Consider the following 26,873-nt stretch of genomic DNA (forward strand, 5'->3'; position numbering starts at 1 on the left):
AAAACATTCTTGGTGTGAATAAGCCTTAACAGTCCAGCCTCGCCCTCGATTGGGGTCGCGTTATCACGCTGAAAGGCGATCAATAATGGCCCCAAAATCATGGATCGGTCCATCTCTAGTGGAAGGGGGAGGCAAAATATGCTCCATATCATTGGTTGGTAGAATTTTTTCCGGGCTGCTGGAACACTGTGATGAACCAAATGCCAGATAGTGTTTTCAGATTATATAAAACAATAATTCTGTCTTATGAAAGAGTTGAGAAAAAGGATGGCACTCAACATGACCAAGGACATGAACTGATAAGGTAAAAACAGGCCAGCTTGGCTTTAAAAATGAACGGCCAACTAAAGACAGTTATGAGTCAAAACAATTTGTCAAAATTTGCATCCCTTACATGTACAGATAATAAACTCTGGCTCAGTCTCCAACAAACAAAACAAAACAACTGGTGTGATGCGAGTTACTGATGACCTTGGTTAATTATATTTAGAAATTTTCAAAAAGAAATATACTACACTCCATGAAATAAGTGGCTGTGATTTTCTGTGTCTGTGTGTGTGTCTGTGTGTAAAAATTTAAAACTGTTTAATTGAGCACAAGCAGAGTTTTAATTCCATTAAATCTACTTCACTGCATTCCACATTTACAACTATTTATTTATGAGAGAGACAGAGAGACAGAGAAGAGAGAGAGAGGGAGAGAACTTCAAAGACCTTTTAGGATTTTTTTTTCTGCAGACAAAATGATGAAATAATAAGCAGCGAGTATCTGCAGTGTTAAAAACACATCGGGTGGTTTTGAGAGACTATAGTGTCATCTCTGCTGAGTGTTTAAAGCATTAGGTTCAGAAATGTAGCAGCACTATGAACACTGAAATATATGAATATATGACAAAGGCCAGGTTGTATCTTCAGTCCCCAAACATTTATTAATACGTGTAATTACCTGTATGTAATATGATGCATCAGATGTAATAAATACAAGGTTATTCAAAAAGATTCATCCAATTTCAAAGCACCATATTTTTACAACCGTGAGGCGCCTAAGAACCAATCACATATCAAATCAAATCAAATCAAATTTATTTGTATAGCGCTTTTTACAACGGATGTTGTCACAAAGCAGCTTTACAGAATTTCGGAAAAGACAAAGTTTCAACAGGACTGTAAGAATGTACAGAAACCCCCTGGTGGGCAAGCCAGGGGCAACAGTGGCAAGGAAAAACTCCCTCAGAACTGAGGAAGAAACCTTGAGAGGAACCAGGCTCACCAGTGGGGACCCATCCTCCTCTGCTCAAACTACCTACAAGTGATTATATTACTAATATTAATAGCAGTAATATTGGTATTAGGAATAACTAGGAGTCTATGAGAACATACCAATTGAAAGACCAGGTCACAGAGTTTCTGAAAGTCACAGGAGATGGCTCCCTTCAGTCTGTGAGGAGATGGAGACCCCTGAGCAGTGTTTTGCATTCTACACTTCAAGAAGAGTGACTGTCATAATTGATCAATGTGATTTTCATTGGCCGTGAACCTCCAACAGCTCAGAGCGTTCGTTCTTGGTTCCACAATACTGGACGATCTCCAAAATCACATTGAAAGAGCTGTGAGTACAGTGACATATTCAATTGAGTATGGGATGAATTTGACTAGTGCGTTGATGTTGTCTGTTCAGCTGGAGGAGGTTCATATTGAGCATTTGTAAAATTACATAAACTTTATGCTCATTTACAATTAACTGCAATAACCCTGTATGTATGTGTATATACAATTCAACATTTTTATTAAATTATGAAAACACAGACATACATACACACACACACACACACAAAAACACACACACACAGTAACCAAGCCCTATTGGAGATTACAGTATGAGAGACATAATCTGGGTGAGTAACTGACTAAATGCCTGAATCCTTTCTAGAAAAAAGCAAGCAGAGAGAGTGAGCAATTATTTTTACTTAATCATCTGTGTGTGTGTGTGTGTGTGTGTGTGTGTGTGTGTGTGTGCGCCCGTATGTGTGTAATTTTTGTCACCCTGAAGATGAAAAGTGAGTAAAAGCTAAAAAAGGGGGAAAAAGGAAGAGAAATATTCACCATGATGTTCACAGTGAGAATGTGTGTGTGGATGAATAAGTGAAAAAGTGAGGCTGAAGAAGAGAGCAGAACCACAGCCGGTCAGAATGACTAGAGGGGATAGGTGAGGGAGTGAGTGAGTGGGCCAGACGGGTGGAGAGAGGGATAAAGGAGGAAGAGAGGAGCAGTTACTGAAGTGATTCAACCCAGACATGCTGCGGTGTCGCCATGGTTACAGGTTACGGACTACCGATGTGTCACTCAGAGAGATGGAGAAGGAAAAAAAGGTTAAAAAAATAAAAGAACAAAAGAGATTTAAAAAGCAACAGACTGGGTGGACAAAAAGGAGAGAATGAGAAAATAATTCATAGAGAGTAATTAAAGACACACTGATGGGGGGAGAGAGAGGGAGAGAGAGAGAGAGAAAGAGAGAGAGAGATAAAAACAGTGATAGGGTGCAGAGAGCAGTTTCCTGCCAGAACAAGCAAGGAGAGAATGATAACTCTTTTAACCTCCATTTCCTCCTGACACTCATCTTAGGCTCAGCCTGCTTGTGTGTGTGTGTGTGCATTTAGCTCTTTGTGGGAAGCAAATATCCTCAGGATGATGGAAAACATGAACATTCTGATGTTGTGGGAACATCTGGCTGCTCTCCACTAAGAAATATATTTATACTTCTTAAGCTGCAGGTCCTATTATAAAAACTAAAAGAAGACAAAGTTAATCTTTTGGTTCCTAACAATAAGTTGTAGCACAACAGCTGTTATTTGTACAGAATAACACTGAGATACACCACAAAGACAGGAATAAACATGCATGTGTGTGTATGTGGGCTAGCAGGCGCTAAAATACTACAATCAAAAGCTAATACCTACAAGAAACACTAGCTAACATCAAACCAATGACACAAAGACATATCAGATGGCACTGACTTCCAAGATCAGACATATCACAGCAGGCTTGCGGATGCGCCTGACCGTCTGATCTCTCCCAGTATGAATACTGCTTTTGTTCTGGCAGGCCGGTAGGCTGTTAAAAAGGCCCAAAAACGATTTGCGCAGTTTCCATGGCTGCAGCAGATACGCTCCGTATGGCTGAGGGTGTTCCCTCCAGAGCATGGCAGAAAGAAAATCAACATGCATCAGGAGTGTGATTATCAAGAGAGTAACACCAGAGTATCAGTGGCGCAACATGAGAAGACTTCACTAGTGGGAGTATTAACACAATGTGGGAGTGATGGCACAGTATTCTGGATTAGCAGTCATTTTTTTAGCAGAGCATTCTGGATCATCATAGCCATTTTTGCTAAAAGCTCTGTTAGATACACTCCAATATCCTCCAGCAGCACTAAACAGGAGACAAGACCTGAGCGCTTTCAGCCTTGCATTTTGGACCTAATAGCACTAGGTTAACAGCCAACGCAATGCAGCCCAATTCATTGGAACCTCAGGTACATTCAGTTCTATAATGACATGTTACCAGATCTTTGAAAATCTAAGAAATTGTGGAACCAAGACTTTGGCAGAAGCAAAACAAAACCAAACGGGCCACACATTTGATGGTTAGGCTACACTGCAAAATTATTTTAAACCAACACTGTGGCCAAAACATGCACTTTAACCATCACTATGTCTGTGGAAAATGTGCTTACTTGCATCCTAAAGTGGTGCCACGCTCTTTAAAGAGGGTTTTTTCCCCGTTTAAAGATCAGGAGAATGTTTCTGATGTAGTAATAACTTCCACTGCTTTGAGGTGGATTTTTGGAGACTTCCCTGATTAGATGCAGAAAGAAAGACGACAGCTAATGTTACTGTTAGAAAGCTGAAAATCTTACTGCATGTAACAGCAATACATGTCATTATAACAGCAAAAATAGATTACTTAACCCACAGAAGAGCCTCATCAGATGAGTCAAGTTAGCACAGTAGCTAATGGCTATCTTGTTACCCGATACCTATCCTGAGCTGAATATAAAACTGACAGAATTACTGTATTAGAATTACATATGAACCTCTGGTTTAATTGTACAATAATAACACAATTAACAAAAGAAAATGTATAAATAAATAGTATTCAGAGAATATACAAGTCAGAATGATCCCACTGCTTCTGTGTATCTTTTTTGTAAACTTCTTTGAAACTTGTGAAAGACAATCAGTGTTTGATTTGAAGTTTGTAATTATATTAACACATAATTTTCCTTGTAGCAGTTTTACAATGACTCATATAGAGCCATGACATACAGCTGCTGCTGTCTTCTCCCTGACTGAAACACACTGGTTCAGGCCACCGCTTGTAATGGTCAGTGACATACACTATATTGCCAAAAGTATTCACTCTCCCATCCAAATTATTGAAATCATATGTTCCAATCACTTCTATGGCCACAGGTGTATAAAACCAAGCACCTAGGCATGCAGACTGCTTCTACAAACATTACTGAAAGAATGGGTCGCTCTCAGGAGCTCAGTGAATTCCAGCATGGTACCGTGATAGGACGCCACCTGTGCAAGTCCAGTCATGAAATTTCCTCATTACTAAATATTCCACAGGGACTGGGAATAACAGTAACTCCGCTACGAAGTGGTAGGCCACATGAAATGACAGAGTGGGGTCAGCGGATGCTGAGGTGCACAGTGAGCAGAGGTTGCCAGCTTTCTGCAGAATCAATCACTAGACCTCCAAACTTCACGTGGTCTTCAGATTAGCTCAAGAACAGCATAGAGAGCTTCATGGAATGGGTTTCCGTGGCCGAGCAGCTGCATCCAAGCCTTACGTTACCAAGCGCAATGCAATACAAAGCGCTGCCACTGGACTCTAGAGCAGTGAAGACGTGTTCTCTGGAGTGACGAATCATGCTTCTCCATCTGGTAATCTGACGGATGACTCTGGGTTTGGCAGTTGCCAGGAGAACGGTACTTGACTGACTGCATTGTGCCAAGTGTAAAGTTTGGTGGAGGGGGATTATGGTGAGGGGTTGTTCTTCAGGAGTTGGGCTCGGCCCCTTAGTTCCAGTGAAGGGAATTCTTAATGCTTCAGCACCAAGAGATTTTGGACAATTTCATGCTCCCAACCTTGTGGGAACAGTTTGAGGATGGCCCCTTCTTGTTCCAACATGGCTGCGCACCAGTGCACAAAACAAGATCCATAAAGACATGGATGAGGGAGTTTGGTGTGGAAGAACTTGACTGTCCTGCACAGAGTCCTGAACTCAACCCGACAGAGCACCTTTGGGATAAATTAGAACCAAGACTGCGAGCCAGGCCTTCTCGTCTGACATCAGTGTCCAACCTCACAAATGTGCTTCTGGAAGAATGGTCAAAAATTCCCATAAACACACTCCTAAGTCTTGTGGAAAGCCTTCCCAGAAGAGATGAATCTGTTGTAGCTGCAAAGGGTGGGCCGACATATTAAACCCTATGGATTAAGAATGGGATGTCACTCAAGTTAATATGCGTGTGAAGGCAGAATACTTTTGGCAATCTAGTGTATCTAGGACTTTTAGAAGGCCTACAGTGATGTTTCTTCACAAAGTGAGTCCGATTCACTGGATGTCAATATGTGTTAGTTTGAGTCAACTGCCAGTTTCTAATTATGTCAGTGATTAATCTGACACTTTAGGACTTCAGTTCAGCTCCTGAAGGCCGACCCAGTTGGAGGGCTGTTGTCTGTATCGGATAAGAAACCACAGAGGTTAAAAAAAAGAGCCTGATTGAATATTCTGTTGGATGTTTCAAAAAATGCAACTGGAGAGATTAAATACAGTAAGTATGCTGATTGATTATATTAAACAAAAGAGACTCCCAAGACTCCGAATTGTTCACACACACACACACAGCATCTTTTTTATACACTTTCATTAGCTCTCTGTTAATGGATGATTTTGAACAGCACAAGCTGGACTGCCCAACCACAGGTCAACTAATTACACTCCTCTTGGGCCTGCTTTGCAGAGCATTCCATTAGCTACTTTATTTAGAAAACAGAAAATTCAAATAGCTAATAAATCACTAATAAGGAATAAAAACTAGGAAGAATTGCCAGGACATTCTAACTGGTCCTCAGTAGTTTTTTTTTTTACCCGGTTAGTAACTTGTGGTTAATTATTCACCATAAAAGCACAGTTAGGATACTACAAAGGTAAATACAGTTCTTCATTGGCTATTTTACTTCTGCATTTGTGTAATTTTGAGTTTACTTTTAGATTTGTGGATATGTAGACAATGTGAAAACCGTTCTGTACAAACAGTCCAGCTACACACACACTAGAGATCTGCACAGGAATTTAACTGAAGCTGAGCAGTACGGCTAAATCTGAAACCCAAACATGACCCTAACCTGCACGCACACAGTCAGTGCCAAAATTAGGATCTTATGGGCCCCAGTGCAAAAACAATTAACACCCCCCATCCACATATGAAAATTATTTCCAATTAATATAACAATGACTTAAAATTCATTATTGTTGTGTCTTAAAGGAGTCACTGCTGTCAAAGAATGCCACCTCCCGAGCATATAATGTTAAACATTTGTTAAAACTATTTGGTTGGATTTATAACACTGGAGTAAATACAACCAAAATAAAAAGTATGTGTCGTTTATCAGTGAAGATACTTATTATGACATTATTTAGATAAATACAGTTAGAAGAACACTAGTTTCATTTCTGACCTCTTGCTGAACTCCAGCCATTGCCTGGATTTGTTAAATTCTATCAGCAGTACATCTGATTGAATTTACTGAAGGACTGATTAGATAAACTAGGTACTGGATGGTAACTGTAAATACTGGAGAACTTTATAAAATGGTCAAGCTAACACACATCAAATCACAATGGACTATTTATTAGTTTTCATTATAATGTCTGTTTTTGGAACAAACACATACAGCTTTACAGATTATTTTTCCCAGATGGCTGAGACTTTTGTACTGTAGTGAAAATATTACAATGTTATTGTTTGTTTACAAAAAGATGTGACTCTAGACTTAAAGTTAATCTGTATATTTAAACTGTGATATAAAATTTGTGATATAAGATCAATCACAGACTGCTGGGATAGGCTCCAGCACCCCCCGCGACCCTGACGGAGAAGCGGCTTAGAAAATGGATGGATGGAAGATCAATCACTTAAACATTTCAGTCTACATAATGTTCTATTCCATGTATTGTTTTAAATACTTAGACTGATACCTTGCTTTAATCCACACAGTATTAAACAGTATTTCTGTATACATGAAATAATGTCTGTTTTCCCCAAATGTAAGTATTCTGTAATGTCCAACTGACAGATCAGGCTATCAACCAGAAGATCTCCTAGTACTCCTGATGGACAGTCCAAGCCTAGAGGGTCCCAATGTAAGAAACTGGGGACCAGCGCAACTGTTCCCCCTGTAGTTATAAGACACTGACAGTATATGTTATTGGTATATTTTTATGGAATTGCTGATCAGACCAGACAGAAAAGTCACATACATTCACATATGAACACATGGCATTTTCACACCTCACATTAAACATGCTACTGCACAAACGATTACTACTACAAGCTTAGCAAACAAGGGGGAAAGATCTGCTGTGACCTTTCCACCAACCCAACACATCCCTCTTACTATCCATGGTGTGACTGCAGCTGATGTACTATTGAACTTCATCCCTGGTTTCATTAAGGGGCATGTTCACCGACAAGTCAAACTCTGGAGCTAATCTAAATGCAGCTCCTGTATATTTTATTTACATACTGCAAAGTCATGAAAGAGAGAGAGAGAGAAATTAACATAGGAATTTACCTTTAAATAAAAAACTCTCATTAGATAACAAATCTGAGCCGAGCTCCATCCCGATGTTTTATAAGAAAAGTGAAAATTCATATTTAATCAGTATTTCTGTATTTGCATGATTTCTTATTATTCCCCCCCTAGTGCGGTTCAGGTAGCTGACTTCTAAAGTTCACTGAAAATCACAAGATTAGGATTGCAACCAGCCATTCTCCAGCCATTATTCTACATCTATGGGCATTTTTAGCTAATTCAAAACACTGAAATACATATAAACTCCTACACTTCATAAGCTGCTAATTAACACTCTGTATTTAACTATATCCAACTTAAAGTCTTTGCTACTACGCAAGCAACAAAAGAACTGTTTGAGAAAATGTAACATTTTAAATAAACTGAAATTCATTTTCAGTATCCATTCAATTTTTTAAGAGTTTGAGCATTGATGTTTGATGTTTCTCACTGTGAACTAGTAATAGAGACATTCCCATCGCTGGTATTGTAAGGTCTGTATGCGAGGGCCAGTTACTTTGAAAATGAAAATAAATGGAAACTATAGCTGTGATAATCCACTAGATTATAACATTTTGAATAGAAAAACACCAGGCAATTTGGCAAACAATTACTTTCACATATGGTGTCATTATAATACATGATAATGAAAAGAACTGGTGGTTCTGCGGAAGCAATAATTTCTGGTTATATTTCAGAAAACCTACATGAAGGTAATATATTACCTTTTCACATGGGCCATCAGAGCAATCACTGTTTAGAATAATTTACATATGTATGTTGCTATGAATGTCTAGAATGTCTAAATGTCTAGTTGTATAGCAACTAAATGATTTGACAGTCCATATAAGTGACCATCTACTCAGCTTGTCTCAGCAGTAGTCAGCACCAGCAAACAGTGTATGAGTGAGTGTGTGTATGTGTGTGTTTTACAGGCACAAACAGCCTGAGCTCAGCACTGCTTCCTCCAACAGAAATCTCATAAACTCAATGAAACAGCAACCCCCCGACACACACACTTTCACGCGCACACACATACTGACGCGCCATGCTCAATTGTCTATGTATGGGAACACACCCACGGCATCACAGTGAAATTACCAGCCTTCGCTTGAATCAAACACACACACACAAATGCATATGGCACACACCCACGCTGTTCCAACCGAACAGGCGGCTCCAAGCTACTCACACACTGGCACACCATGTACACACATACACATATTGGTAATTGACGAGTCTCATATAACCCTTTTCTGCAGGAGTGCTGCATTGATCTCACTCCTTCAGACTGACTGACATGCCAATCTATGCGTCAATCAAACCGTTCTCTGAACATCTGCACACGTCAGGCAAGACCACTATAAACCTCATGATACTAACACTGCTATTTATTACTGTTCTAAATATGAGCAGCTGTATTTTTCTTCCCCCTTTTCTCCACACTAACCAACATTACCTCAGCTGAGATATGAGAATGTAATAATAGCTCAAAACAAACAGGCCTTAGATAAAAATACCACTCACACTCTGACATATAGAGCACAAGTCAGAGCGCCCTTCATTTACAACATGGTCATTAAGTGGAAGTTATCCATTTTCAGGAGATATTTGTGAGGAGATTAGACACGATAATTCACTTGCATACAGAACAGGAAAGTCAAAGGAAAATAAGTGAAAAAAATGAGTTTCAAAAACTGAACTTCAAAAAATGATTACAAGATACAGATGAAATGTGATAACTAATACCCGTGATAGACCACCAAATATGCCATCAGCTAAACAGCACTTCATGCTCCACTCTTGCTTCAGATCTCAAGAAAGGATGTGTAGATGCTGTCAAGAAGACCTTACTAAGACCAGATAATAGACAAAAAAAGAAAATTTCATCATCCAAAATCACACAAAGAAGCTGCTGGTGTTCTCAGAACAATGGACTGAACACCCTGTCACTGTCCCGACCTCAACATCACTGAATGTGTTTGATTACTTGGATTGCAATTATGCAAACAACTTGCAAGACAGAAATTTAGAGGTGTGGAAAAATGTCGCTGGAGATTTCTTAGAAAAACTGAAAGCGAGTCTCCCAAAAATGCTAAAAAACTAATATCATACTTAGTTATTGAAGCTGTTCTAGAGTTTACTTTTTTTCTCCTGCACAAAAAATGTACTTGTACAATAATAACATAAATAAATAAATGAAGGGTGATTTCTGACTTTTGCACAGTATTGTTTATTCCCGTCTTCCTACTAGATATTTGTTCTCCCTATGTTTTTGATAAGTTCCTGTTGAAGATACTGGAATTTACTGTGTGTAGCTCCATTTTACTGTCTCAACAGCTCATACAATAACATAGAATATCAACACGATAGCTTGGCGAATTAATTTACATATTTGATCCCTTACCCCAAATGCAGCCGAATAGCCAAGGCACTGAGTTTGTCCCAAAAGGCACCCTACGGCTTGCAATCCTTCTCAAAGTACACAATTTAGTAAGGTCAACAATGTGTGGACATAAAGGGCAAAATACTTCAGGGGGTGTGAGGTTCAAAAGCATGTATTTGAGACAGAATTATGCATCAAACAGACTGTACATGAACTAACTTGCTTGTCTACAGTGAGTTAATTTAACAACTGCATTTTTAAACTCATAACTGATTATCTTCTCCACAACGCTAGTCAGACAGTTGATCAGGGCTACCCCTCCACTCAGACTGGTCTACACCTGTCTCTCAAGGAATTCTGGAGAAGAGGCTGCTGCTGAGCCGTGATTGATGCAGGCCTTGCCATAGAGAGGCGCTCATGAGCACCTTTTTCAATGGCAAAATGAAAAATGGGACACCCTACAGACCTACCATCGTCAGAGGCATGCATAAACTAGAACTGCAGGACCTCAAGTGCATCAAATGTGACAGAGATACAGCGTTGGAAGCTCACTTCTGCTGTTATGAGGCTAAAGATGCAACTAACAAGTTCTAACGTGCTTATATACAGTGGGAAAAATAAGCATTTGATACATTGCTGATTTTGCAAGTTTTCCCACCTACACAGAGTGGAGAGGTCTGTAATGTTTATCATAGGTACACTTCCACTGTGAGACAGAACCTAAAAAAAATCCAGAAAATCACACTGTATGATTTTTAAATAATTAATTTGCATTTTATTGCATGAAATAAGTATTTGATCACCTACCAACCAGCAAGAATTCTGGCTCTCACAGACCTGTTAGTTTTTCTTTAAGAAGCTCTCCTACTCTGCACTCATTACCTGTATTAATTGCACCTGTTTGAACTTGTTACCTGTATAAAAGACACCTGTCCACACACTCAAATCAATCACACTCAAACCTCTCCACGATGGCCAAGACCAAAGAGCTGTTTAAGGACAATAGGGACAAAATTGTAGACCTGCACAAGGCTGGGATGGGCTACAGGACAATAGGCAAACAGCTTGGTTGAGAAGGCAACAACTGTTGACACAAGTTTTAGAAAATGGAAGAAACAAGATGACTGTCAATCGTCATCGGTCTGGGGCTCCATGCAAGATCTCGCCTCGTGGGGTAAGTATGATTCTGAGAAAGGTCAGGAATCAGCCCAGAACTACATGGGAGGACCTGGTCAATAACCTGAAGAGAGCTGGGACCACAGTCTCAAAGATTACCATTAGTAACACACTACACCATCATGGATTAAAATCCTGCAGGGCACGCAAGGTCCCTCTGCTCACGCCAGCACATGTCCAGGCCCATTTGAAGTTCGTGAAGCATGAGGGTGGAAATATCATACTTTGGAAATACTTTTCTGCAAAGGGGACAGGGCGACTGCACCGTATTGAAGGGAGGATGGACAGGGTCATGTATCACAAGATTTTGGCCAACAACCTACTTCCCTCAGTAAGAGCATTGAAGATGGGTCGTGGCTGGGTCTTCCAGCATGACAATGACCCGAAACACACTGCCAGGGCAACTAAGGAGTGACTCCGTAAGAAGCATTTCAAGGTCCTGGAGTGGCCTAGCCAGTCTCCAGACCTGAACCCAATAGAAAATCTTTGGAGGGAGCTGAAACTCAATGTTGCCCAGCAACAGCCCCGAAACCTGAAAGATCTGGAGAAGATCTGTATGGAGGAGTGGGCCAAAATCCCTGCTGCAGTGTGTGCAAACTTGGTCAAGAACTACAGGAAACATCTGACTTCTGTAATTGCAAACAAAGGTTTCTGTACCAAATATTAAGTTCAGTTTTTCTACTGTATCAAATACTCATTTCATGCAATAAAATGCAAATTAATTATTTAAAAATCATACAACGTGATTTTCTGGGTTTTCTTTTAGATTCTGTCTCACAGTTGAAGCGTACCTACGATAAAAATTACAGACCTCTCCATTCTTTGTAGGTGGGAAAACTTGCAAAGTCGGCAGTGTATCAAATACTTATTTTCCCCACTGTACATCAATAGCCATGTGCAAACTATATGCTTAAATCATCACACACTTGCTTCAGACTACATCACGTTGCTAAGGAATCTGAAACAGACTTGTTTATGACATGGTGTTCTCATAGACTCCTAGATATTCCTAATATCAATATTACTGCTGTTAATATTAGTAATATAATCACTTGTAGGTAGTTTGACCAGAGGAGGATGGGTCCCCCCTGGTGAGCCTGGTTCCTCCCAAGGTTTCTTCCTCAGTTCTGAGGGAGTTTTTCCTTGCCACTGTTGCCCCTGGCTTGCCCACTGGGGGGTTTCTGTACATTCTGTACATTCTTTCAGTCCTGTGGAAACTTTGTCTTTTCTGAAATCCTGTAAAGCTGCTTTGTGACAACATCCGTTGTAAAAAGCGCTATACTAATAAATTTGATTTGATTTGATTTGTGTAACAAATGAACAAAAGTATTTCACACTAAGAAAATCAATGGCAGGAGCCATCTTGACTTTTGTCCATTTTTACAGATGACAGTATGTCATACAGTTTCAGTAATCACATAAAGTCTATCTGAGATCACGTAGCAGCTCAAACTTTAAGTTAATCTATGGTTTGACAGGAAGCAAAATTCTTGAGTGAGAGAGTTTCAACTCTTCTTTAACCCCAAAGAACAATCTGGACTATTTGTGGAACAGATTAATTTTCTTAAATGCATCCAATCTAGGAAAATATTATGCATTATTGTTACAAAAATTAAACTAAGTCCTGATGCAGACCACATATTCTCTACTAAAAGTCAAATGTGTATCCATTTTTCTGTTTTGCATTTTCTACTGTTAACTCGGTGCAGTCTGGCTCGCATACAAGCATCCTGCAGCTCGGCCACTAAAAGCTCCTTATGGACTTTAGTCATTTTTGAGCTGAACATTCTCCAGAAACCAATCTGCTTCTTAAGTCCTATTCATTTGTTTGGCTACCAAAATAAATCTCCCACTTTCGTTCACAATGGTGCACACACACAGTCCTGCAAACAGTGTTCTTTAAGATTTGTTAACTTCCACCACCCATTTTATTAGAAACAGTTCAACTGTACTACTTTGTACAGGTCATTTTATGTGCTTCACCTACTTATACAGTGCCTCCAAAATATTGGCACCCTGGTAAAAATAAGTAAAACACGCTGTAAAAAATATCCTTTGTTGCTGATCTTGCCTCTGGTGTTTGTTGCCTAAAACCTCTGTATAACTGTGCTGTTACTCTAGTTTTTATTCAAGAGAAGTTATGAGGTCAATTACTGACCACTGCTTAAGGAACAGAGAAGGGCTAACACCTCCAACAAAGTGCCCAGCAAATAATAGGCCCTGACCAATGTGACGTGGAAAATATTATATTTAAATATTCTACTCCAGTAGTCAAAGTTACAGAGTGCTTTACTGCCTCATAGAATTGATAAGAGCAGATTTGCTTTCTGTTAACTACCTCCTTGCATTATTTTTCACCAGTTCTCTTTATAAAGTATCACTAGGTGAGTTTTGGGGATTTGGAGACCTCTACTGTAGAAACACATACACACTAGAACACTGTGTAAATTTGGCTGTGCTTCTCAGCCCTTACTGAGCAGATGAGTCTGATGACTGCGAACATGAGTATTCAAAGAGAACTCAAAACTTGGTGAAGAACATGTTTTCCGAGGACTGTTATTATATACTATTGTATAGTATTATGTTGACTTTTCAATTGAAACCTAAACATCAAGCTGGACCTTTTTTTCTGAGCCTGTATGTGTAATACCCAAAGATGTGTAATCTCCGAAAAACTCTGGTGAAATCCCACCCGACAGCTATGACTTTTAAATGATTATTTTAGGGTTTACAGTGTGAATCGCAGCAGAAAATGGACACCACATGGATACAACTGCTGCATCTTTCAATTTTAACAAATTAAACAAGAATGCATGAGAATCTTGTTCTAGAAGTTGATACGGAATGGCCTTCCTGCTCAGATCTCGTAAACATACGTAACTGTTTTTAGAGAGAAAGAGCATATAGTTGTTTTACTCTGAAAAATGTCCATTGAATGCATTTCACGTGCAATCTACAGCCCATTCAGCAAATGGAAATCATGATGCTAGATAGGGTCCACCCACCCAACATGAAGGCAGCCAAGAAACTCCACAATCGGTAATAAAAAAAAAGTAGTGACACATTGTAATTTTCTTCAAACGTATGTGCCATTTGTTTGAATAGGTAGTCTCCTCAATGTAAATAATATTATTTGATGATTCATGTTTGTTGCTTAAAATATAAGTCAGTGGGCTCAGTTTAATATGTCCACTATAATTTAGCATGCTAGTTAATGTACATCGACTAATGCCCAGCTAGGTGGCCTTCTATTGTCACCCATTCATTGCGAACTACATGTCTAAATATTTACTAATTCTAGAAATCCACGAATGGAAAAAAATCCATGAAATGTGAAAATGCACCAGAAACAGGCATACCCCCCCCCCCCCCCCCCCTATCTTCAATAAATCTAAGCAACAGAAAACTCCATGAATGTGCACAATGATGACACAGATGGAGTCCAACTCATTCATGGTCCAACCAGACACTCTCAGAGGGTCAGATTTGGTTCATGAGCCACACAGGCAGGCCATCATAAACATGAGAGTCAAATGAAATAAATCAGACTTGCATCAAACAAAGCCTTGCTGCTGACTGCAGTCCCTCACAGACGAGCTTGTTAGTTTGGGAAGAGGAGTGCAGGGCCTAGGGGGCATCATTCATGCACTCGTTCCACTTTCGCAGCAGTGATTCATGCCAAAGCGAGGCGGCCTGACCGAGGCCAAGCTGGAGCGGCGGTCAGTAGTGGACTGCCTAATGGCAGCCTTAGTGCGCCGCAGCTCTGCTGGACCAGCGTGGACGCCGCATTTGTATCAGCACACACAGAGACACACGCCTCCCTCGTCCACTCACCTCGACTGCATGTCCCTCTCTGCCTGTCCTCATCCGCATCCTTCCATCTCTGTCGCTCTGGAAACCCACACTCACACATGCACATGCACACAGAGGAGAGAGGTTGTAACCATAGCAACCCCATGGTGCTTACCTGCTCCTGAATGAGCTGAAACAGTGAGCTCCTATCCATATACCGGGCAATGCTTCACCAACCGCCGCGACGAGAAAGACACACATACACGCACACGGCCGCGCACGACACGCACACACTCGCGCTCACGCACACGTACACATGCTCGCACTCTGGCACGCGCACACGCGCCTGCCAGTCGCCTCAGCCCGCCTGCCCCTACGAGGGCGACACACATACACATGCACGCAGAAGACGTAGTAGTATTTGCAGGGCACCCTCCAGTCCTCTGCCCACGTCCGGCCACTCGCTGGGGGGAAATCCGGTCAAGTTCCTAGTCAGGCTCCCTCTCCCTCTCTCTCTTTTCCACACTGCAGCTATGCTTGCCTTCTCCTTCTCCCGCTTTCCAGAACACACAACGCAGCCCTTGCTCTCTCTCTCTCCCCCTCTATCCACCTCTCTCCTCCCTCTTTCTTTTCAGCCCTCGCTTCTCTCTCTTTTCCTTTGCCTTGTCGTGTCTGCGGCTGTACCTATATGTAAATCTCCTTCTCTCTCTCTCTTACTCCTCACTCTCCCTCTTTCTCTCTGTCCATCTTACAGACCGCACTACCTGAATACTAATGAGGAAGGGGAGGGAGGTGGCGACCGTCACCCAATAACAGCAGAGAGGGTGTGTCGAAAAGGCTGCAGCTTTGCCTCTACACTGCAGGAGTGCAGACACACACAGACACACACAGACATGCTCAAGTGTTATGTTTATCTTCACATTCAAATATTTTATACGTTTCCACACACTTTAATACAAGTATATACAAATACAGTACAGTGTAAGGCACCCAAACAGATTTTTTAAGACACTTATATAGGCAATACATACAGTATTTATATGTAAAAACACCATATAACATTAGAATAAATGTAAATGAACAGTAATGCACAAAAATGTAATTAAATCTTTTGAGCTAGTTACAAGAAGACGCTTGGTTCCAGATTTCTCCTCAATGCCCCAAGCCACTGCAAAGACTTGTTAAATTCCATCACCAGCATATCTGATGTAATTTAATATAGAACTGATCTAAACTACTTGTGCAAAGGTCAGCCCCATACAAGCCAGAGACCACCCTTCACTTATTTAATGTCCAGTGATCACTAAGTACAGTTACAGAAAAACAATATTTTACAGAAAATTACATGCCTCAACAACTAAATATATCATCTTTTTTTTTTCAGTATTTACTGTGTCCACCCTTTACCTTTATTACAGCTTCCATTCTTTTCAGGCCTTGTTTTAATTTTTTAAAGAAATCTGGAGAACTATTTTTCCCCACCTTCAAAGTTCAGTCTTAGAAGTTGGTTGCATTTTGTACTAGCTATGATGCAAGTAATCCAAACAACATTCAGTGATGTTGAGGTCTGAACTCTGTGGTGTTTAATTCATTGTTCCAAGAACATCAGCAGCTTCGTTGTTTGATTTCCTCCTTAACTGTCTATTTTTAGTTTTTTCAGTAAGAGATTCTTAACAGCTACACATCCTTTCAGACTCACTGGATGGACATCACTGGATGGACAGAAACACCTGTGGATTTTTTCTGACCTGAGGAAAGAGTGGAGCTTGATTTTCTCCTCTCAAAAGCTTTAAGTGCTGTTTATCTGGAGGTGAACGTTTTGGTGGTCTGCCAGGTCTTGCAGGGCTGTTAGGAGCCTCATTTTCTTTGAATTTTTTAATTGAACTCTAGTTTTGGAAATGCTCGTTTTCTCTCTCATTTTCCTCTGACTTTCCCTTCCTTATGCAAGTGGAAAGTCTAATTTCCTCAGATATCTCCAGAGAAATTAATAACTTGTATTTAATTTCTGTGTTGATTTATCCATCCATCCATCCATCCATCCATCCATTTTCTAAGCCGCTTCTCCGTCAGGGTCGCGGGGGGGGTGCTGGAGCCTATCCCAGCAGTCTTCGGGCGGAAGGCAGGATACACCCTGGATGGGTCGCCAGTCCATCGCAGGGCAGTGTTGATTTATAATTAAATAAATAAAGGGTGGTCTCTGACTTTTGCATAATACTGTAGGTATCAGATGATGACTACAATTAATGCTGTGCTCCAAAATAAGACCTCTGTAGTTGGTTAAGCAACCCATCCATCCATCCATCCATCCATTTTCTAAGCCGCTTCTCCCTCAGGGTCGCGGGGTGGTTAAGCAACCATGCAGACATATACATTAATACAAAATCTACATATTGCATCACCTTAGTGGTTTTTTTTAATGAAATTAACATTTAACACCCAGTTACAAAGTAACCATACATTTTATCCAGCATGCTTACCAGGTACACATTATGTCTGTGAACTTTCTATTGTATATCTGGAACACACACACACACACACACACACAGAGAGAGAGAGAGAGAGAGAGAAAGAGAGAAAGAGAGAGAGAGAGAGAGAGAGAGAGAGAGTGTGTGAGAGAGAGAGAGAGAGAGAGAGAGAGAGAGAAAGAGAGAGATAGAGAGAGAGAGAGAGAGAGAGAGAGAGAGAGAGAGAGAGAGAGAGAGGTGACTTTTGCTGAATAATAAGAAACATATCACATTTTAAGACACATATAGTCTATTTTTTCGGAATTACCAAGTGCATGGTGACTTAGAGATACTGATTATTCTATCACATTACCTCAGTCAGCACATAAGCACAAATTGTTGAATATAAATGGTCACAATTCTGACAAATAAATGGGTAAATATATGAAAGTAGTTTTCATATTTGCCCAATCACTGAAGACAATGGTCACTGTTTTTGGACCTTTTGTTTTGTCATGGTAGAAAGTTAGATTTAGGGTAGAATAATGATGGAGTGTTCAGAGGTCTCCAGACACATCAGATACATTCCTTCTAAACAAACTCCTCCAAGTATAAATCATGCTAAAAGCTGGCTGTATGATCTGAAGCTAATAAAGCAGCTGGGGTGTTGATTTGTGCTCTTTGGAGGCTGTCTGTGTCTTTTTTTCGAATTTCCTGAACCACAAATTAAGAAGCTGACACCCATGTATTTTTTTTTCTTGGCAGTTGGCAAGTCTAAAAACTGCTCACAAATTTCTCCTCACAAAAAAGAACACAAGGATGTAATAATAGCTTGTAAACTTGTATAAGCATGTACAGTGTACAGTAAAAATCGGTTTGTTCCATTTAAACCTAAACATAAACAACAGAAGGTTTTAGAAATATAAAATGAACTAAAGTTATGATGATTTATTTGAAAAAAATATGTAATCTGTAATTCTGCACTACTTCTAGGTCTTTATTCAAACTGAAGCAAATTTGTGACACTGACCATGTAAAGGCCTTTGTATAAAAAGCTCAGTTTTGTATAGCCTTATTCCACTAAAGCTGCGTTCAGGTGAATTTGATCTACTTCTCAGAGACTTTTGTCCAAGCTTAAAGACTCCATGCCAGCTCGAGTGCAGTTATTAAAGCAAAATGTGGACATACCAAATACTAACAAATTCTGAAATTCATGTAAACATTCAAAGATTCTACTTTTCACACAAATCATTATGTTGATAATATTATTTGTAATGAAAATTGTTGTATCCAACTAGAAAAAAATGCAATTTTTTTTACAAGCATTTTCACTAGTGGCCTCTATATCTTGCTTCCTTTTTCCTCTGCTTCTGCCTCTGGGCAATATGACAATCTTTCTTTTTATCGTGTTTAAATGCACCACATCACATGAAAACATGCTTTTCTGACTATACTGTGAATATTATTAGTACTTGCAGATCACTGACCAAAGACAGCATAATCAGTCCTGTTTCATTGGATTTCTTGCAGAATATTAAACAGTGAATAAAAGGCACTGGAGTAGTATTTGAGAGTATTTTTTTTAATGTGGCACTGGTTCTTTTTTGCCTGTTCCAACTTATCAAACCTCAGAAAAACGAAGTATCACAAAACCTATAGTGTATCAGGAAAATGTCTTCAAGTGTCATGATCTTTGTCAGCTCTGACTGCGGAACACATTTACTTTTGTCAAAGCTTCCAGTCTTGCAAAAAAGTTTTCTTGCATTTTTATTATGAAAAGAGTTCCTATGCTGAAAACAAACAGGAATGATATTTTCTCCACTGGAGGCCGAATGTGGATTTGTGAAATGTTGGACTTCAGCTGTAGACAAACCTTTTTATAACTTGAAGCTTGGCTGGCTTTTGAGAAGAAAGCAGAAAAGTGGAGCTCTTCTATTTTATTTTTATTTGTCACTGTTTCCTTATTATGTAAACAGAAAGTCTAACTTACCGTAACATTTTTAATACAACCCCAATTCCAAAAAGATGGGACGCTGTGTAAAATGTAAACAGATGTAAATAAAAACTGAATGCAATTATTTGGAAATTTCATAGACCCATATTTTATTCACAGAACACATATGTTGAAAGTGAGACATTTTACTATTTCATGAAAAACATTAACTCAAATAGAACTTGATGGCAGCAACGCATCTCAAAATAGTTGGGACAGGGGCAACAAAAGGCTGGAAAAGTAAGTGGTACAAATAAAAAACAGCTGGAGGAGCAATAGAGGTTCACCAATCTATGAAAAACTGCATCTAAAAATTGTGGAACAATTTCAGAAAAATATTCCTCAATGTAAAATAATGGATTTGGATCTCTCAACACCTACATTAACATAATATTATCAAAAGTTTCAGAGAATCTGGAGAAATCCCTGTAGTCAAAGGACAAGGTCGACGGTCAATATTGGATGCTTGTGATCTTCAGGCCCTCAGGCAGCACTGCATTGAACACATGCATGATTTTGTACTGAAAATCACTGGACATAATGTGGACTTTGGAAAAATGGAAAATCTGGATCTGTGGTCAGATGAATCAAAATTTGAAAATCTTCTTGTACACCATGGACACTGTCCTGAAGACTCAAAAGGAGAGGTGTAACAACTTATCAGCGTACAGTTCAAAAGCCTGCATTTCTGAGGTATGAGGTTGCAGTAGTGCCCATGGCATGGGCAGCTTACATATCTGGAAAGGCACTATCAATGCTGAACAGTATATAAAGGTTTTAGAACAACATATGCTCCCATCCAGACAATGTCTCTTTCAGGGAAAGCCTTGCATATTTCAGCAAGACAGTGCTAAACCGCATACTGCATTCATCACAACAGCTTGGCTTGTCAGAATAAAAGTCCAGGTGCCTGCAGTCCAAACCTTTTAGTAATAGAAAACATGAAATGAAAAATCCATCAAAGAAGACCTAGGACTGTTGAGCAGCTAGAATCTTATATCAGATAAGAATGGGACAACATTCATCTTCGAAAGCTCCAGCAATTGGTCTCCTTACTTTCAGCATCTGATATGTGTTCTATGTTCTATTGTGAATAAAATATGGGTCTATGAGATTTGCAAATCATTGCATTCTGTTTTTATTTACATTTTACATAGCATTCTATCTTTTTTTGAATTGGGGTTGTTCTAATAATTTTTTTCTATATTTTATGTATTTCCTTATCAGGTTACCAGCTTTTTGTACAGACATTCATACCTTAGGTTTTGAAAATCTATCAAAACTGATTGAGAGCTGTTTTATGGTATTTCTATCTCAGTGTGAAAACATTGACCTTGAACACATTGAAAGAGGCACCAAGCGCAACTCACTACAGAGCCATATAGTGGTTTCAGCATGCAGCTTGATTGTGGGCCTCACTGTGTATATCTGGCATGGATCCCATCATGCAGCTCCATCATGGGCCTCATTATATACCTCTGCCATGGGTCTCACCATGCAGCTCCGCTGTGGGCCTCACTAAACAGCTCTAGCCTTCCTTGAACACAGAAAAGAAAGAGGATGCCACACAAGCCAATCAGGGGAGTGTTGAAACAGTGCATAAACACTATGTCAGACTTACATAATGTAAGTAAATGTGAAGGTATGTGCATGTGTAGGGACAGCAGTGTGAATAAGGTCAACAGTAGTCTTGATACCAGCTAATCTTCCTAAAGATGTGGGGTGATGTCCAGTTTAGCAGTACAACATTCATACATAAATCAACAGAAGTGTGAGATGGAGGGAAGGAAAGAGAGATGGACAATGTAACATTCTTGGTATATTAAAAGGTGTGTGTGTGTGCGTGTGTGTGTGAGAGAGAGATGTGTGAATGCCATGCCCTTTCTTCATATTGATCTCTAAGAGTCAATATTCTACAGTATTGAGCCTTCAGCTACGTCCAGGCCTACAAACTGACTTGCTTGCCCAAATGTCTTAGTAACAAGTGCATAATTGTAGAAAAGAGAAGATCGCTACTAAATATGTAAAAATGGTCAATAAGTCTACTCCCAGATTAAGTTAGATGGTCAACAGAGATTCTCTCTGAAAAAACTGTAAGTATATCTAAGCTAAATCAATATTCAGAAAAACAGGCTTAAATGTTATATACGATTGCACTTAACTGTCAAATAAATCAATAAATAAATATATATGTATGTATGTATATATATATATATATATATATATATATATATATATATATATAATGAATATATGGCTGATATATACATCCCTTTACAGTTACAATCGATACTATATTATCTGTTTATTTATTAATACTCAAAGTCAAGGAACAATATTTTTAAATTATTTAATGTCTTAACAAGAGAGGATAGATTAGTGATTGGTGCAGACTTCAATGGACATGTTGGCGAAGGAAACAGAGGGGATGAAGAGGTGCTGGGTATGTATGGTGTGAAAGACAGAAATGCGGAAGGTCAGATGGTTGTAGATTTTGCAAGGAGAATGGAAATGGCTGTGGTGAGCACGTATTTTCAGAAGAGGGAAGAACACAGGGTGACATACAAGAGTGGAGGGAGGTGCACACAGGAGATTGTAAAGTGGTACCAGGGGAAAGTGTAGCAAGGCAGCATAGGGTGGTTGTCTGTAGAATGAGATTAGAAACAAAGAAGAGGAAGAGAGTGAAGACAAAGATTAGATGGTGGAAGCTGAAGGAGGAGGATGGTTGGAGGCAGTTCAGGGAAAAATTGCAACAGGCCCTTGGGGGCAGTGAGGAGCTACCTGAGGACTGGGAAACTACAGCTAAGGTGGTGAGAGAAACTGGCAAGAATGTGTTGGGTGTTTCGTCTGGTCAGAGGAAAGAAGACAAGGAAAGTTGGTGGTGGAATGAGGAAGTCCAGGAGAGTATTCAGAAGAAGAAGGCAGCTAAGGAAAAGTGGGATAACCAGAGAGATGAAGGAAGTAGGCAGGAGTACTGTGAGGCTAGTCGCATAGCGAAAAGAATGGTGGCAAAGGCAAAGGCTCAGGCCTATGATGAGCTGTATGAGATGCTGGACAGTAAAGAAGGAGTAAAGGACTTGTATCGTTTGGCTAAACAGAGAGATAGAGCTGGAAAGGATGTACAGCAGTTTAGGGTGATAAAGGATAGAGAGGGAAATGTACTAGTGAGTGAACAGAGAGTGTTGAGTAGATGGAAGGAGTACTTTGAAGAACTAATGAATGAGGAAAACGAGAGAGAGAGGAGGACAATGGTGGGAGAGATAGTGGATCAGGAAGTGCAGAGAATTAGTAAGGTGGAAGTGAGGGCAGCTTTAAAAAGGATGAAGAATTGAAAGGCAGTTGGTCCAGATGACATACCTGTGGAGGTATGGAGATGTTTAGGAGAGAAGGCAGTGGATTTTTTAACCAGGTTGTTTAACAAAATCCTGGAGAGTGAGAGGATGCCTGATGAGTGGAGAAGCAATGTACTGGTTCCCATTTTTAAGAACAAGGGTGATGTGCAGAGCTGCAGTAACTACAGAGGTATATAGTTGATGAGCCACACCATGAAGGTATGGGAAAGAGTTGTTGAAGCAAGGCTAAGGCGAGAGGTTCAGATCAGTGAGCAGCAATTTGGTTTCATGCCCAGAAAGAGTACCACAGATGCAATTTTTGCATTGAGAGTGTTGGTAGAGAAGTACAGAGAATGTCAGAAGGAGCTACATGTGTCTTTGTGGATCTAGAGAAGGCATATGATAGGGTGCCAAGAGAGGAACTGTGGTACTGTATGAGGAAGTCAGGTGTAGCTGAAAAGTATGTTAGGGTGGTGCAGGACATGTATGAGGATAGTGAGACAGTGGTGAGGTGTGCAGTTGGAGTGACAAATGGTTTCAAGGTGAAGGTAGGGTTACACCAGGGATCAGCTTTGAGCCCCTTCTTGTTTGCAATGGTGATGGAAAGGTTGACAGATGAGGTCAGGCAGGAGGCTCCATGGACCATGATGTTTGCAGATGACATTGTAATCTGTGGTGAGAGTAGAGAGCAGGTGGAAGAGAATCTGGAGAGGTGGAAGTTTGCACTGGAGAGGAGAGGAATGAAGGTCAGTAGAGACAAGACGGAATACATGTGTGTGAATGAGAGGGAGGCAGGTGGAAAGGTGAAGATGCAAGGAGTAGAGGTCGTAAAGGTGGATGACTTCAAATATCTTGGGTCAACCATCCAGAGCAATGGACAGTGCAAAAAAGAGGTGAAGAAGAGGGCGCAGGCAGGATGGAGCGGGTGGAGACGGGTGTCAGGGCTGATGTGTGACAGAACGATAGCAGCAAGAGTGAAAGGGAAGGTTTACAAGACAGTAGTGCGTCCTGCTATGATGTATGGTTTGGAGACTGTGGCTCTGTCTAAAAGACAGGAGGCTGAGCTGGAGGTGGCGGAGATGAAGATGCTGAGATTTTCGTTGGGAGTGACAAGGATGGACAAGATTAGAAATGAGCAAATCACAGGGACAGTGAAGGTGGAGCAGTTTGGAGATAAAGCCAGAGAGGCCAGGTTGAGATGGTTTGGACATGTGTTGAGGAGGAATAGTGGATATATTGGTCAAAGAATGTTGGAGATGGAGCTGCCGGGTAGAAGGAGAAGAGGTAGACCTCAGAGAAGGTTTATGGATGTAGTGAAGGTGGACATGGAGATTGGTTGGTGTGAAAGTAGAGGAGGCAGTGGATAGGGCAAGATGGAGGCAGATGATCCACTGTGGCGACCTCTAAAGGGAGCAGCCGAAAGAAGAAGAAGATTTAATGTCTTAACGATTTAAATGCATATCTTACAAAGTGCACATTTTAAAATGTAATTATGCAGCTATTACTTTCATATCATTAGGAAGTATGTGGAACAAACAACAAAGATGCATTAAAACTTGCATAAAGATGCATAAAAACTAGCACATCCAAGTAAAATATACCATGTATATACACTGCTCAATAAAATAAAGGGAACACTTAAACAACACAATATAACTCCAAGTAAATCAAACTTCTGTGAAATCAAACTGTCCACTTAGGAAGCAACACTGATTGACAGTCAATTTCACATGCAGTTGTGCAAATGGAATAGACAACAGGTGGAAATTATTGGCAATTAGCAAGACACACTCAATAAAGGAGTGGTTCTGCAGGTGGGGACCACAGACCACTTCTCAGTACCTATGCTTTCTGGCTGATGTTTTGGTCACTTGTGAATGTTGATGGTGCTTTCACACTCGTCGTAGCATGAGACGGACTCTACAACCCACACAAGTGGCTCAGGTAGTGCAGCTCATCCGGGATGGCACATCAATGCGTCTGTGGCAAGAAGGTTCTCTGTGTCTGTCAGCGTAGTGTCCAGAGGCTGGAGGCGCTACCAGGAGACAGGCCAGTACACCAGGAGACGTGGAGGAGGCTGCAGGAGGGCAACAACCCAGCAGCAGGACCGCTACCTCCACCTTCTGGCATTTGCCAGAGAACACCAGGATTGGCAAATTCAGCACTTGCGCCCTGTGCTCTTCATAGATGAAAGCAGGTTCACACTGAGCACATGTGACAGACGTGACAGAGTCTGGAGACGCCGTGGAGAGCGATCTGCTGCCTGCAACATCCTTCAGCATGACCGGTTTGGCAGTGGGTCAGCAATGGTGTGGGGTGGCATTTCTTTGGAGGGCCGCACAGCCCTCCATGTGCTCGCCAGAGGTAGCCTGACTGCCATTAGGTACAGAGATGAGATCCTCAGACCCGTTGTGAGACCATATACTGGTGCGGTTGGCCCTGGGTTCCTCCTAATGCAGGACAATGCTAGACCTCATGTGGCTGGAGTGTGTCTGCAGTTCCTGCAAGATGAAGGCACTGAAGCTATGGACTGGCCCGTCCGTTCCCCAGACCTGAATCTGATTGAGCACATCTGGGACATCATGTCTTGCTCCATCCACCAACGCCACATTGCACCACAGACTGTCCAGGAGTTGGCAGATGCTTTAGTCCAGGTCTGGGAGGAGATCCCTCAGGAGACCATCCACCACCTCATCAGGAGGACGTTGTAGGGAGGTCATACAGGCACGTGGAGGCCACACACAATACTGAGCCTCATTTTGACTTGTTTTAAGGACATTACATCAAAGTTGGATCAGCCTGTGTGTCTATATGCGACTAATGTAAGTTGGTTATAAGTGAAATCCACATATATTTAATCTATTTCATAGATTTGAAATCTACTAACTGCCATAAATCAGATTTGAAAATCAAATGACAGGCCAGCTATCACATTTACCTTCATTTTGTATCAGCTTGGCAGGCCGCGGACAGCAGCGCGCGCTCACTAATGAACACGTCCATTTGAGAGTGGAGCCACTATTGTGGTGGCAACGGCGATAAGAAAGTACATAAAAAGGCCTCTGGCACAAAAAGACAAATTATTTTTTTTTTGGTCTGGATCAGAAAAAGGATTTACAATTTTGCTGTGACGCTAATCATACCTTTTCATTATTTCCAGGTTTAAAAACATTTTATTTTGATTTTAAAATAAACATTTTAAACAAAACATTTAAAACCCATTTAAGACCACACCACTTTTAAGTAATAAATAAAATAATCTAAAAAACACTCCTCTAAGACCAGTCAAAAAAAAAAAGGAATAATAATAGCGATAATAATAATAATCATAATAATAATAATAATAATAATAGTATAAAAGCAACCCCAAGTAAATGAATAAAATGAAATTCAAAAGAAAGTGAAAAAATAAATAAATAAATGAAAAATTGCCTTTTTTTCCTGCTTTAAAAAAAAAAAAAGGGGATAATGATAATGATAATAATAATAATAATAATAATAATAAAAATGAAAAAAAAAAAAGATAAAAAACTACATTAAAACCTGTTCTAAATACCTAAGCTGTGCTTGGGCTAAAAAGGTTTAAAACCCCTTAGATAAAACTGACAGAAATTACCATAACAGAACCCCTGGATGGAGCCGCGCCAAAAACTCTGTCTGGGGTGTCTTACAGCTCCAGAAGGTCCCTCCACCTTTCCTTCGCTGCATGATACCCCCACCGGATGACGTCATGCTCCATCCGGAAACGCAGGTCTGCACAGATCTTTCTGTAAATTCCCACTATATCCAGGATTGTCCCTTTTTGGATGAGGCTGGTCCGAGCGTTCCAAAGCTCACGCTTCGTCACGCTGACCAGCAACCACATCCGGGACAAGAAGGGAG

General features: G+C 40.4%; 1 protein-coding gene and 1 long non-coding RNA gene across 2 annotated transcripts in view; both read right to left on the reverse strand.

Annotated features, from left to right (window-relative positions):
* Window positions 1–15,973, reverse strand: part of rhbdl1 (rhomboid, veinlet-like 1 (Drosophila)) — a 49,586-nt gene extending 33,613 nt beyond the window's left edge. Inside the window, exon 1 of the mRNA XM_017700787.2 lies at window positions 15,398–15,973. Coding sequence (XP_017556276.1) covers window positions 15,398–15,436 — 39 coding nt within the window. The 5' untranslated portion in view covers window positions 15,437–15,973. The remainder of the gene's footprint in view (window positions 1–15,397) is intronic.
* A 1,639-nt stretch (window positions 15,974–17,612) lies between these two features.
* Window positions 17,613–21,644, reverse strand: LOC108429166. Its single transcript, XR_001857982.2, has 2 exons — window positions 21,030–21,644; window positions 17,613–17,737 (listed from the first exon to the last, which is right to left on the reverse strand). It is a non-coding gene; the product is annotated as an uncharacterized LOC108429166 (long non-coding RNA).
* Between the last annotated feature and the right edge of the window lie 5,229 nt (window positions 21,645–26,873).

Source organism: Pygocentrus nattereri, chromosome 3 (genome assembly GCF_015220715.1).
Source record: "Pygocentrus nattereri isolate fPygNat1 chromosome 3, fPygNat1.pri, whole genome shotgun sequence".
NCBI lineage: Eukaryota > Metazoa > Chordata > Actinopteri > Characiformes > Serrasalmidae > Pygocentrus > Pygocentrus nattereri.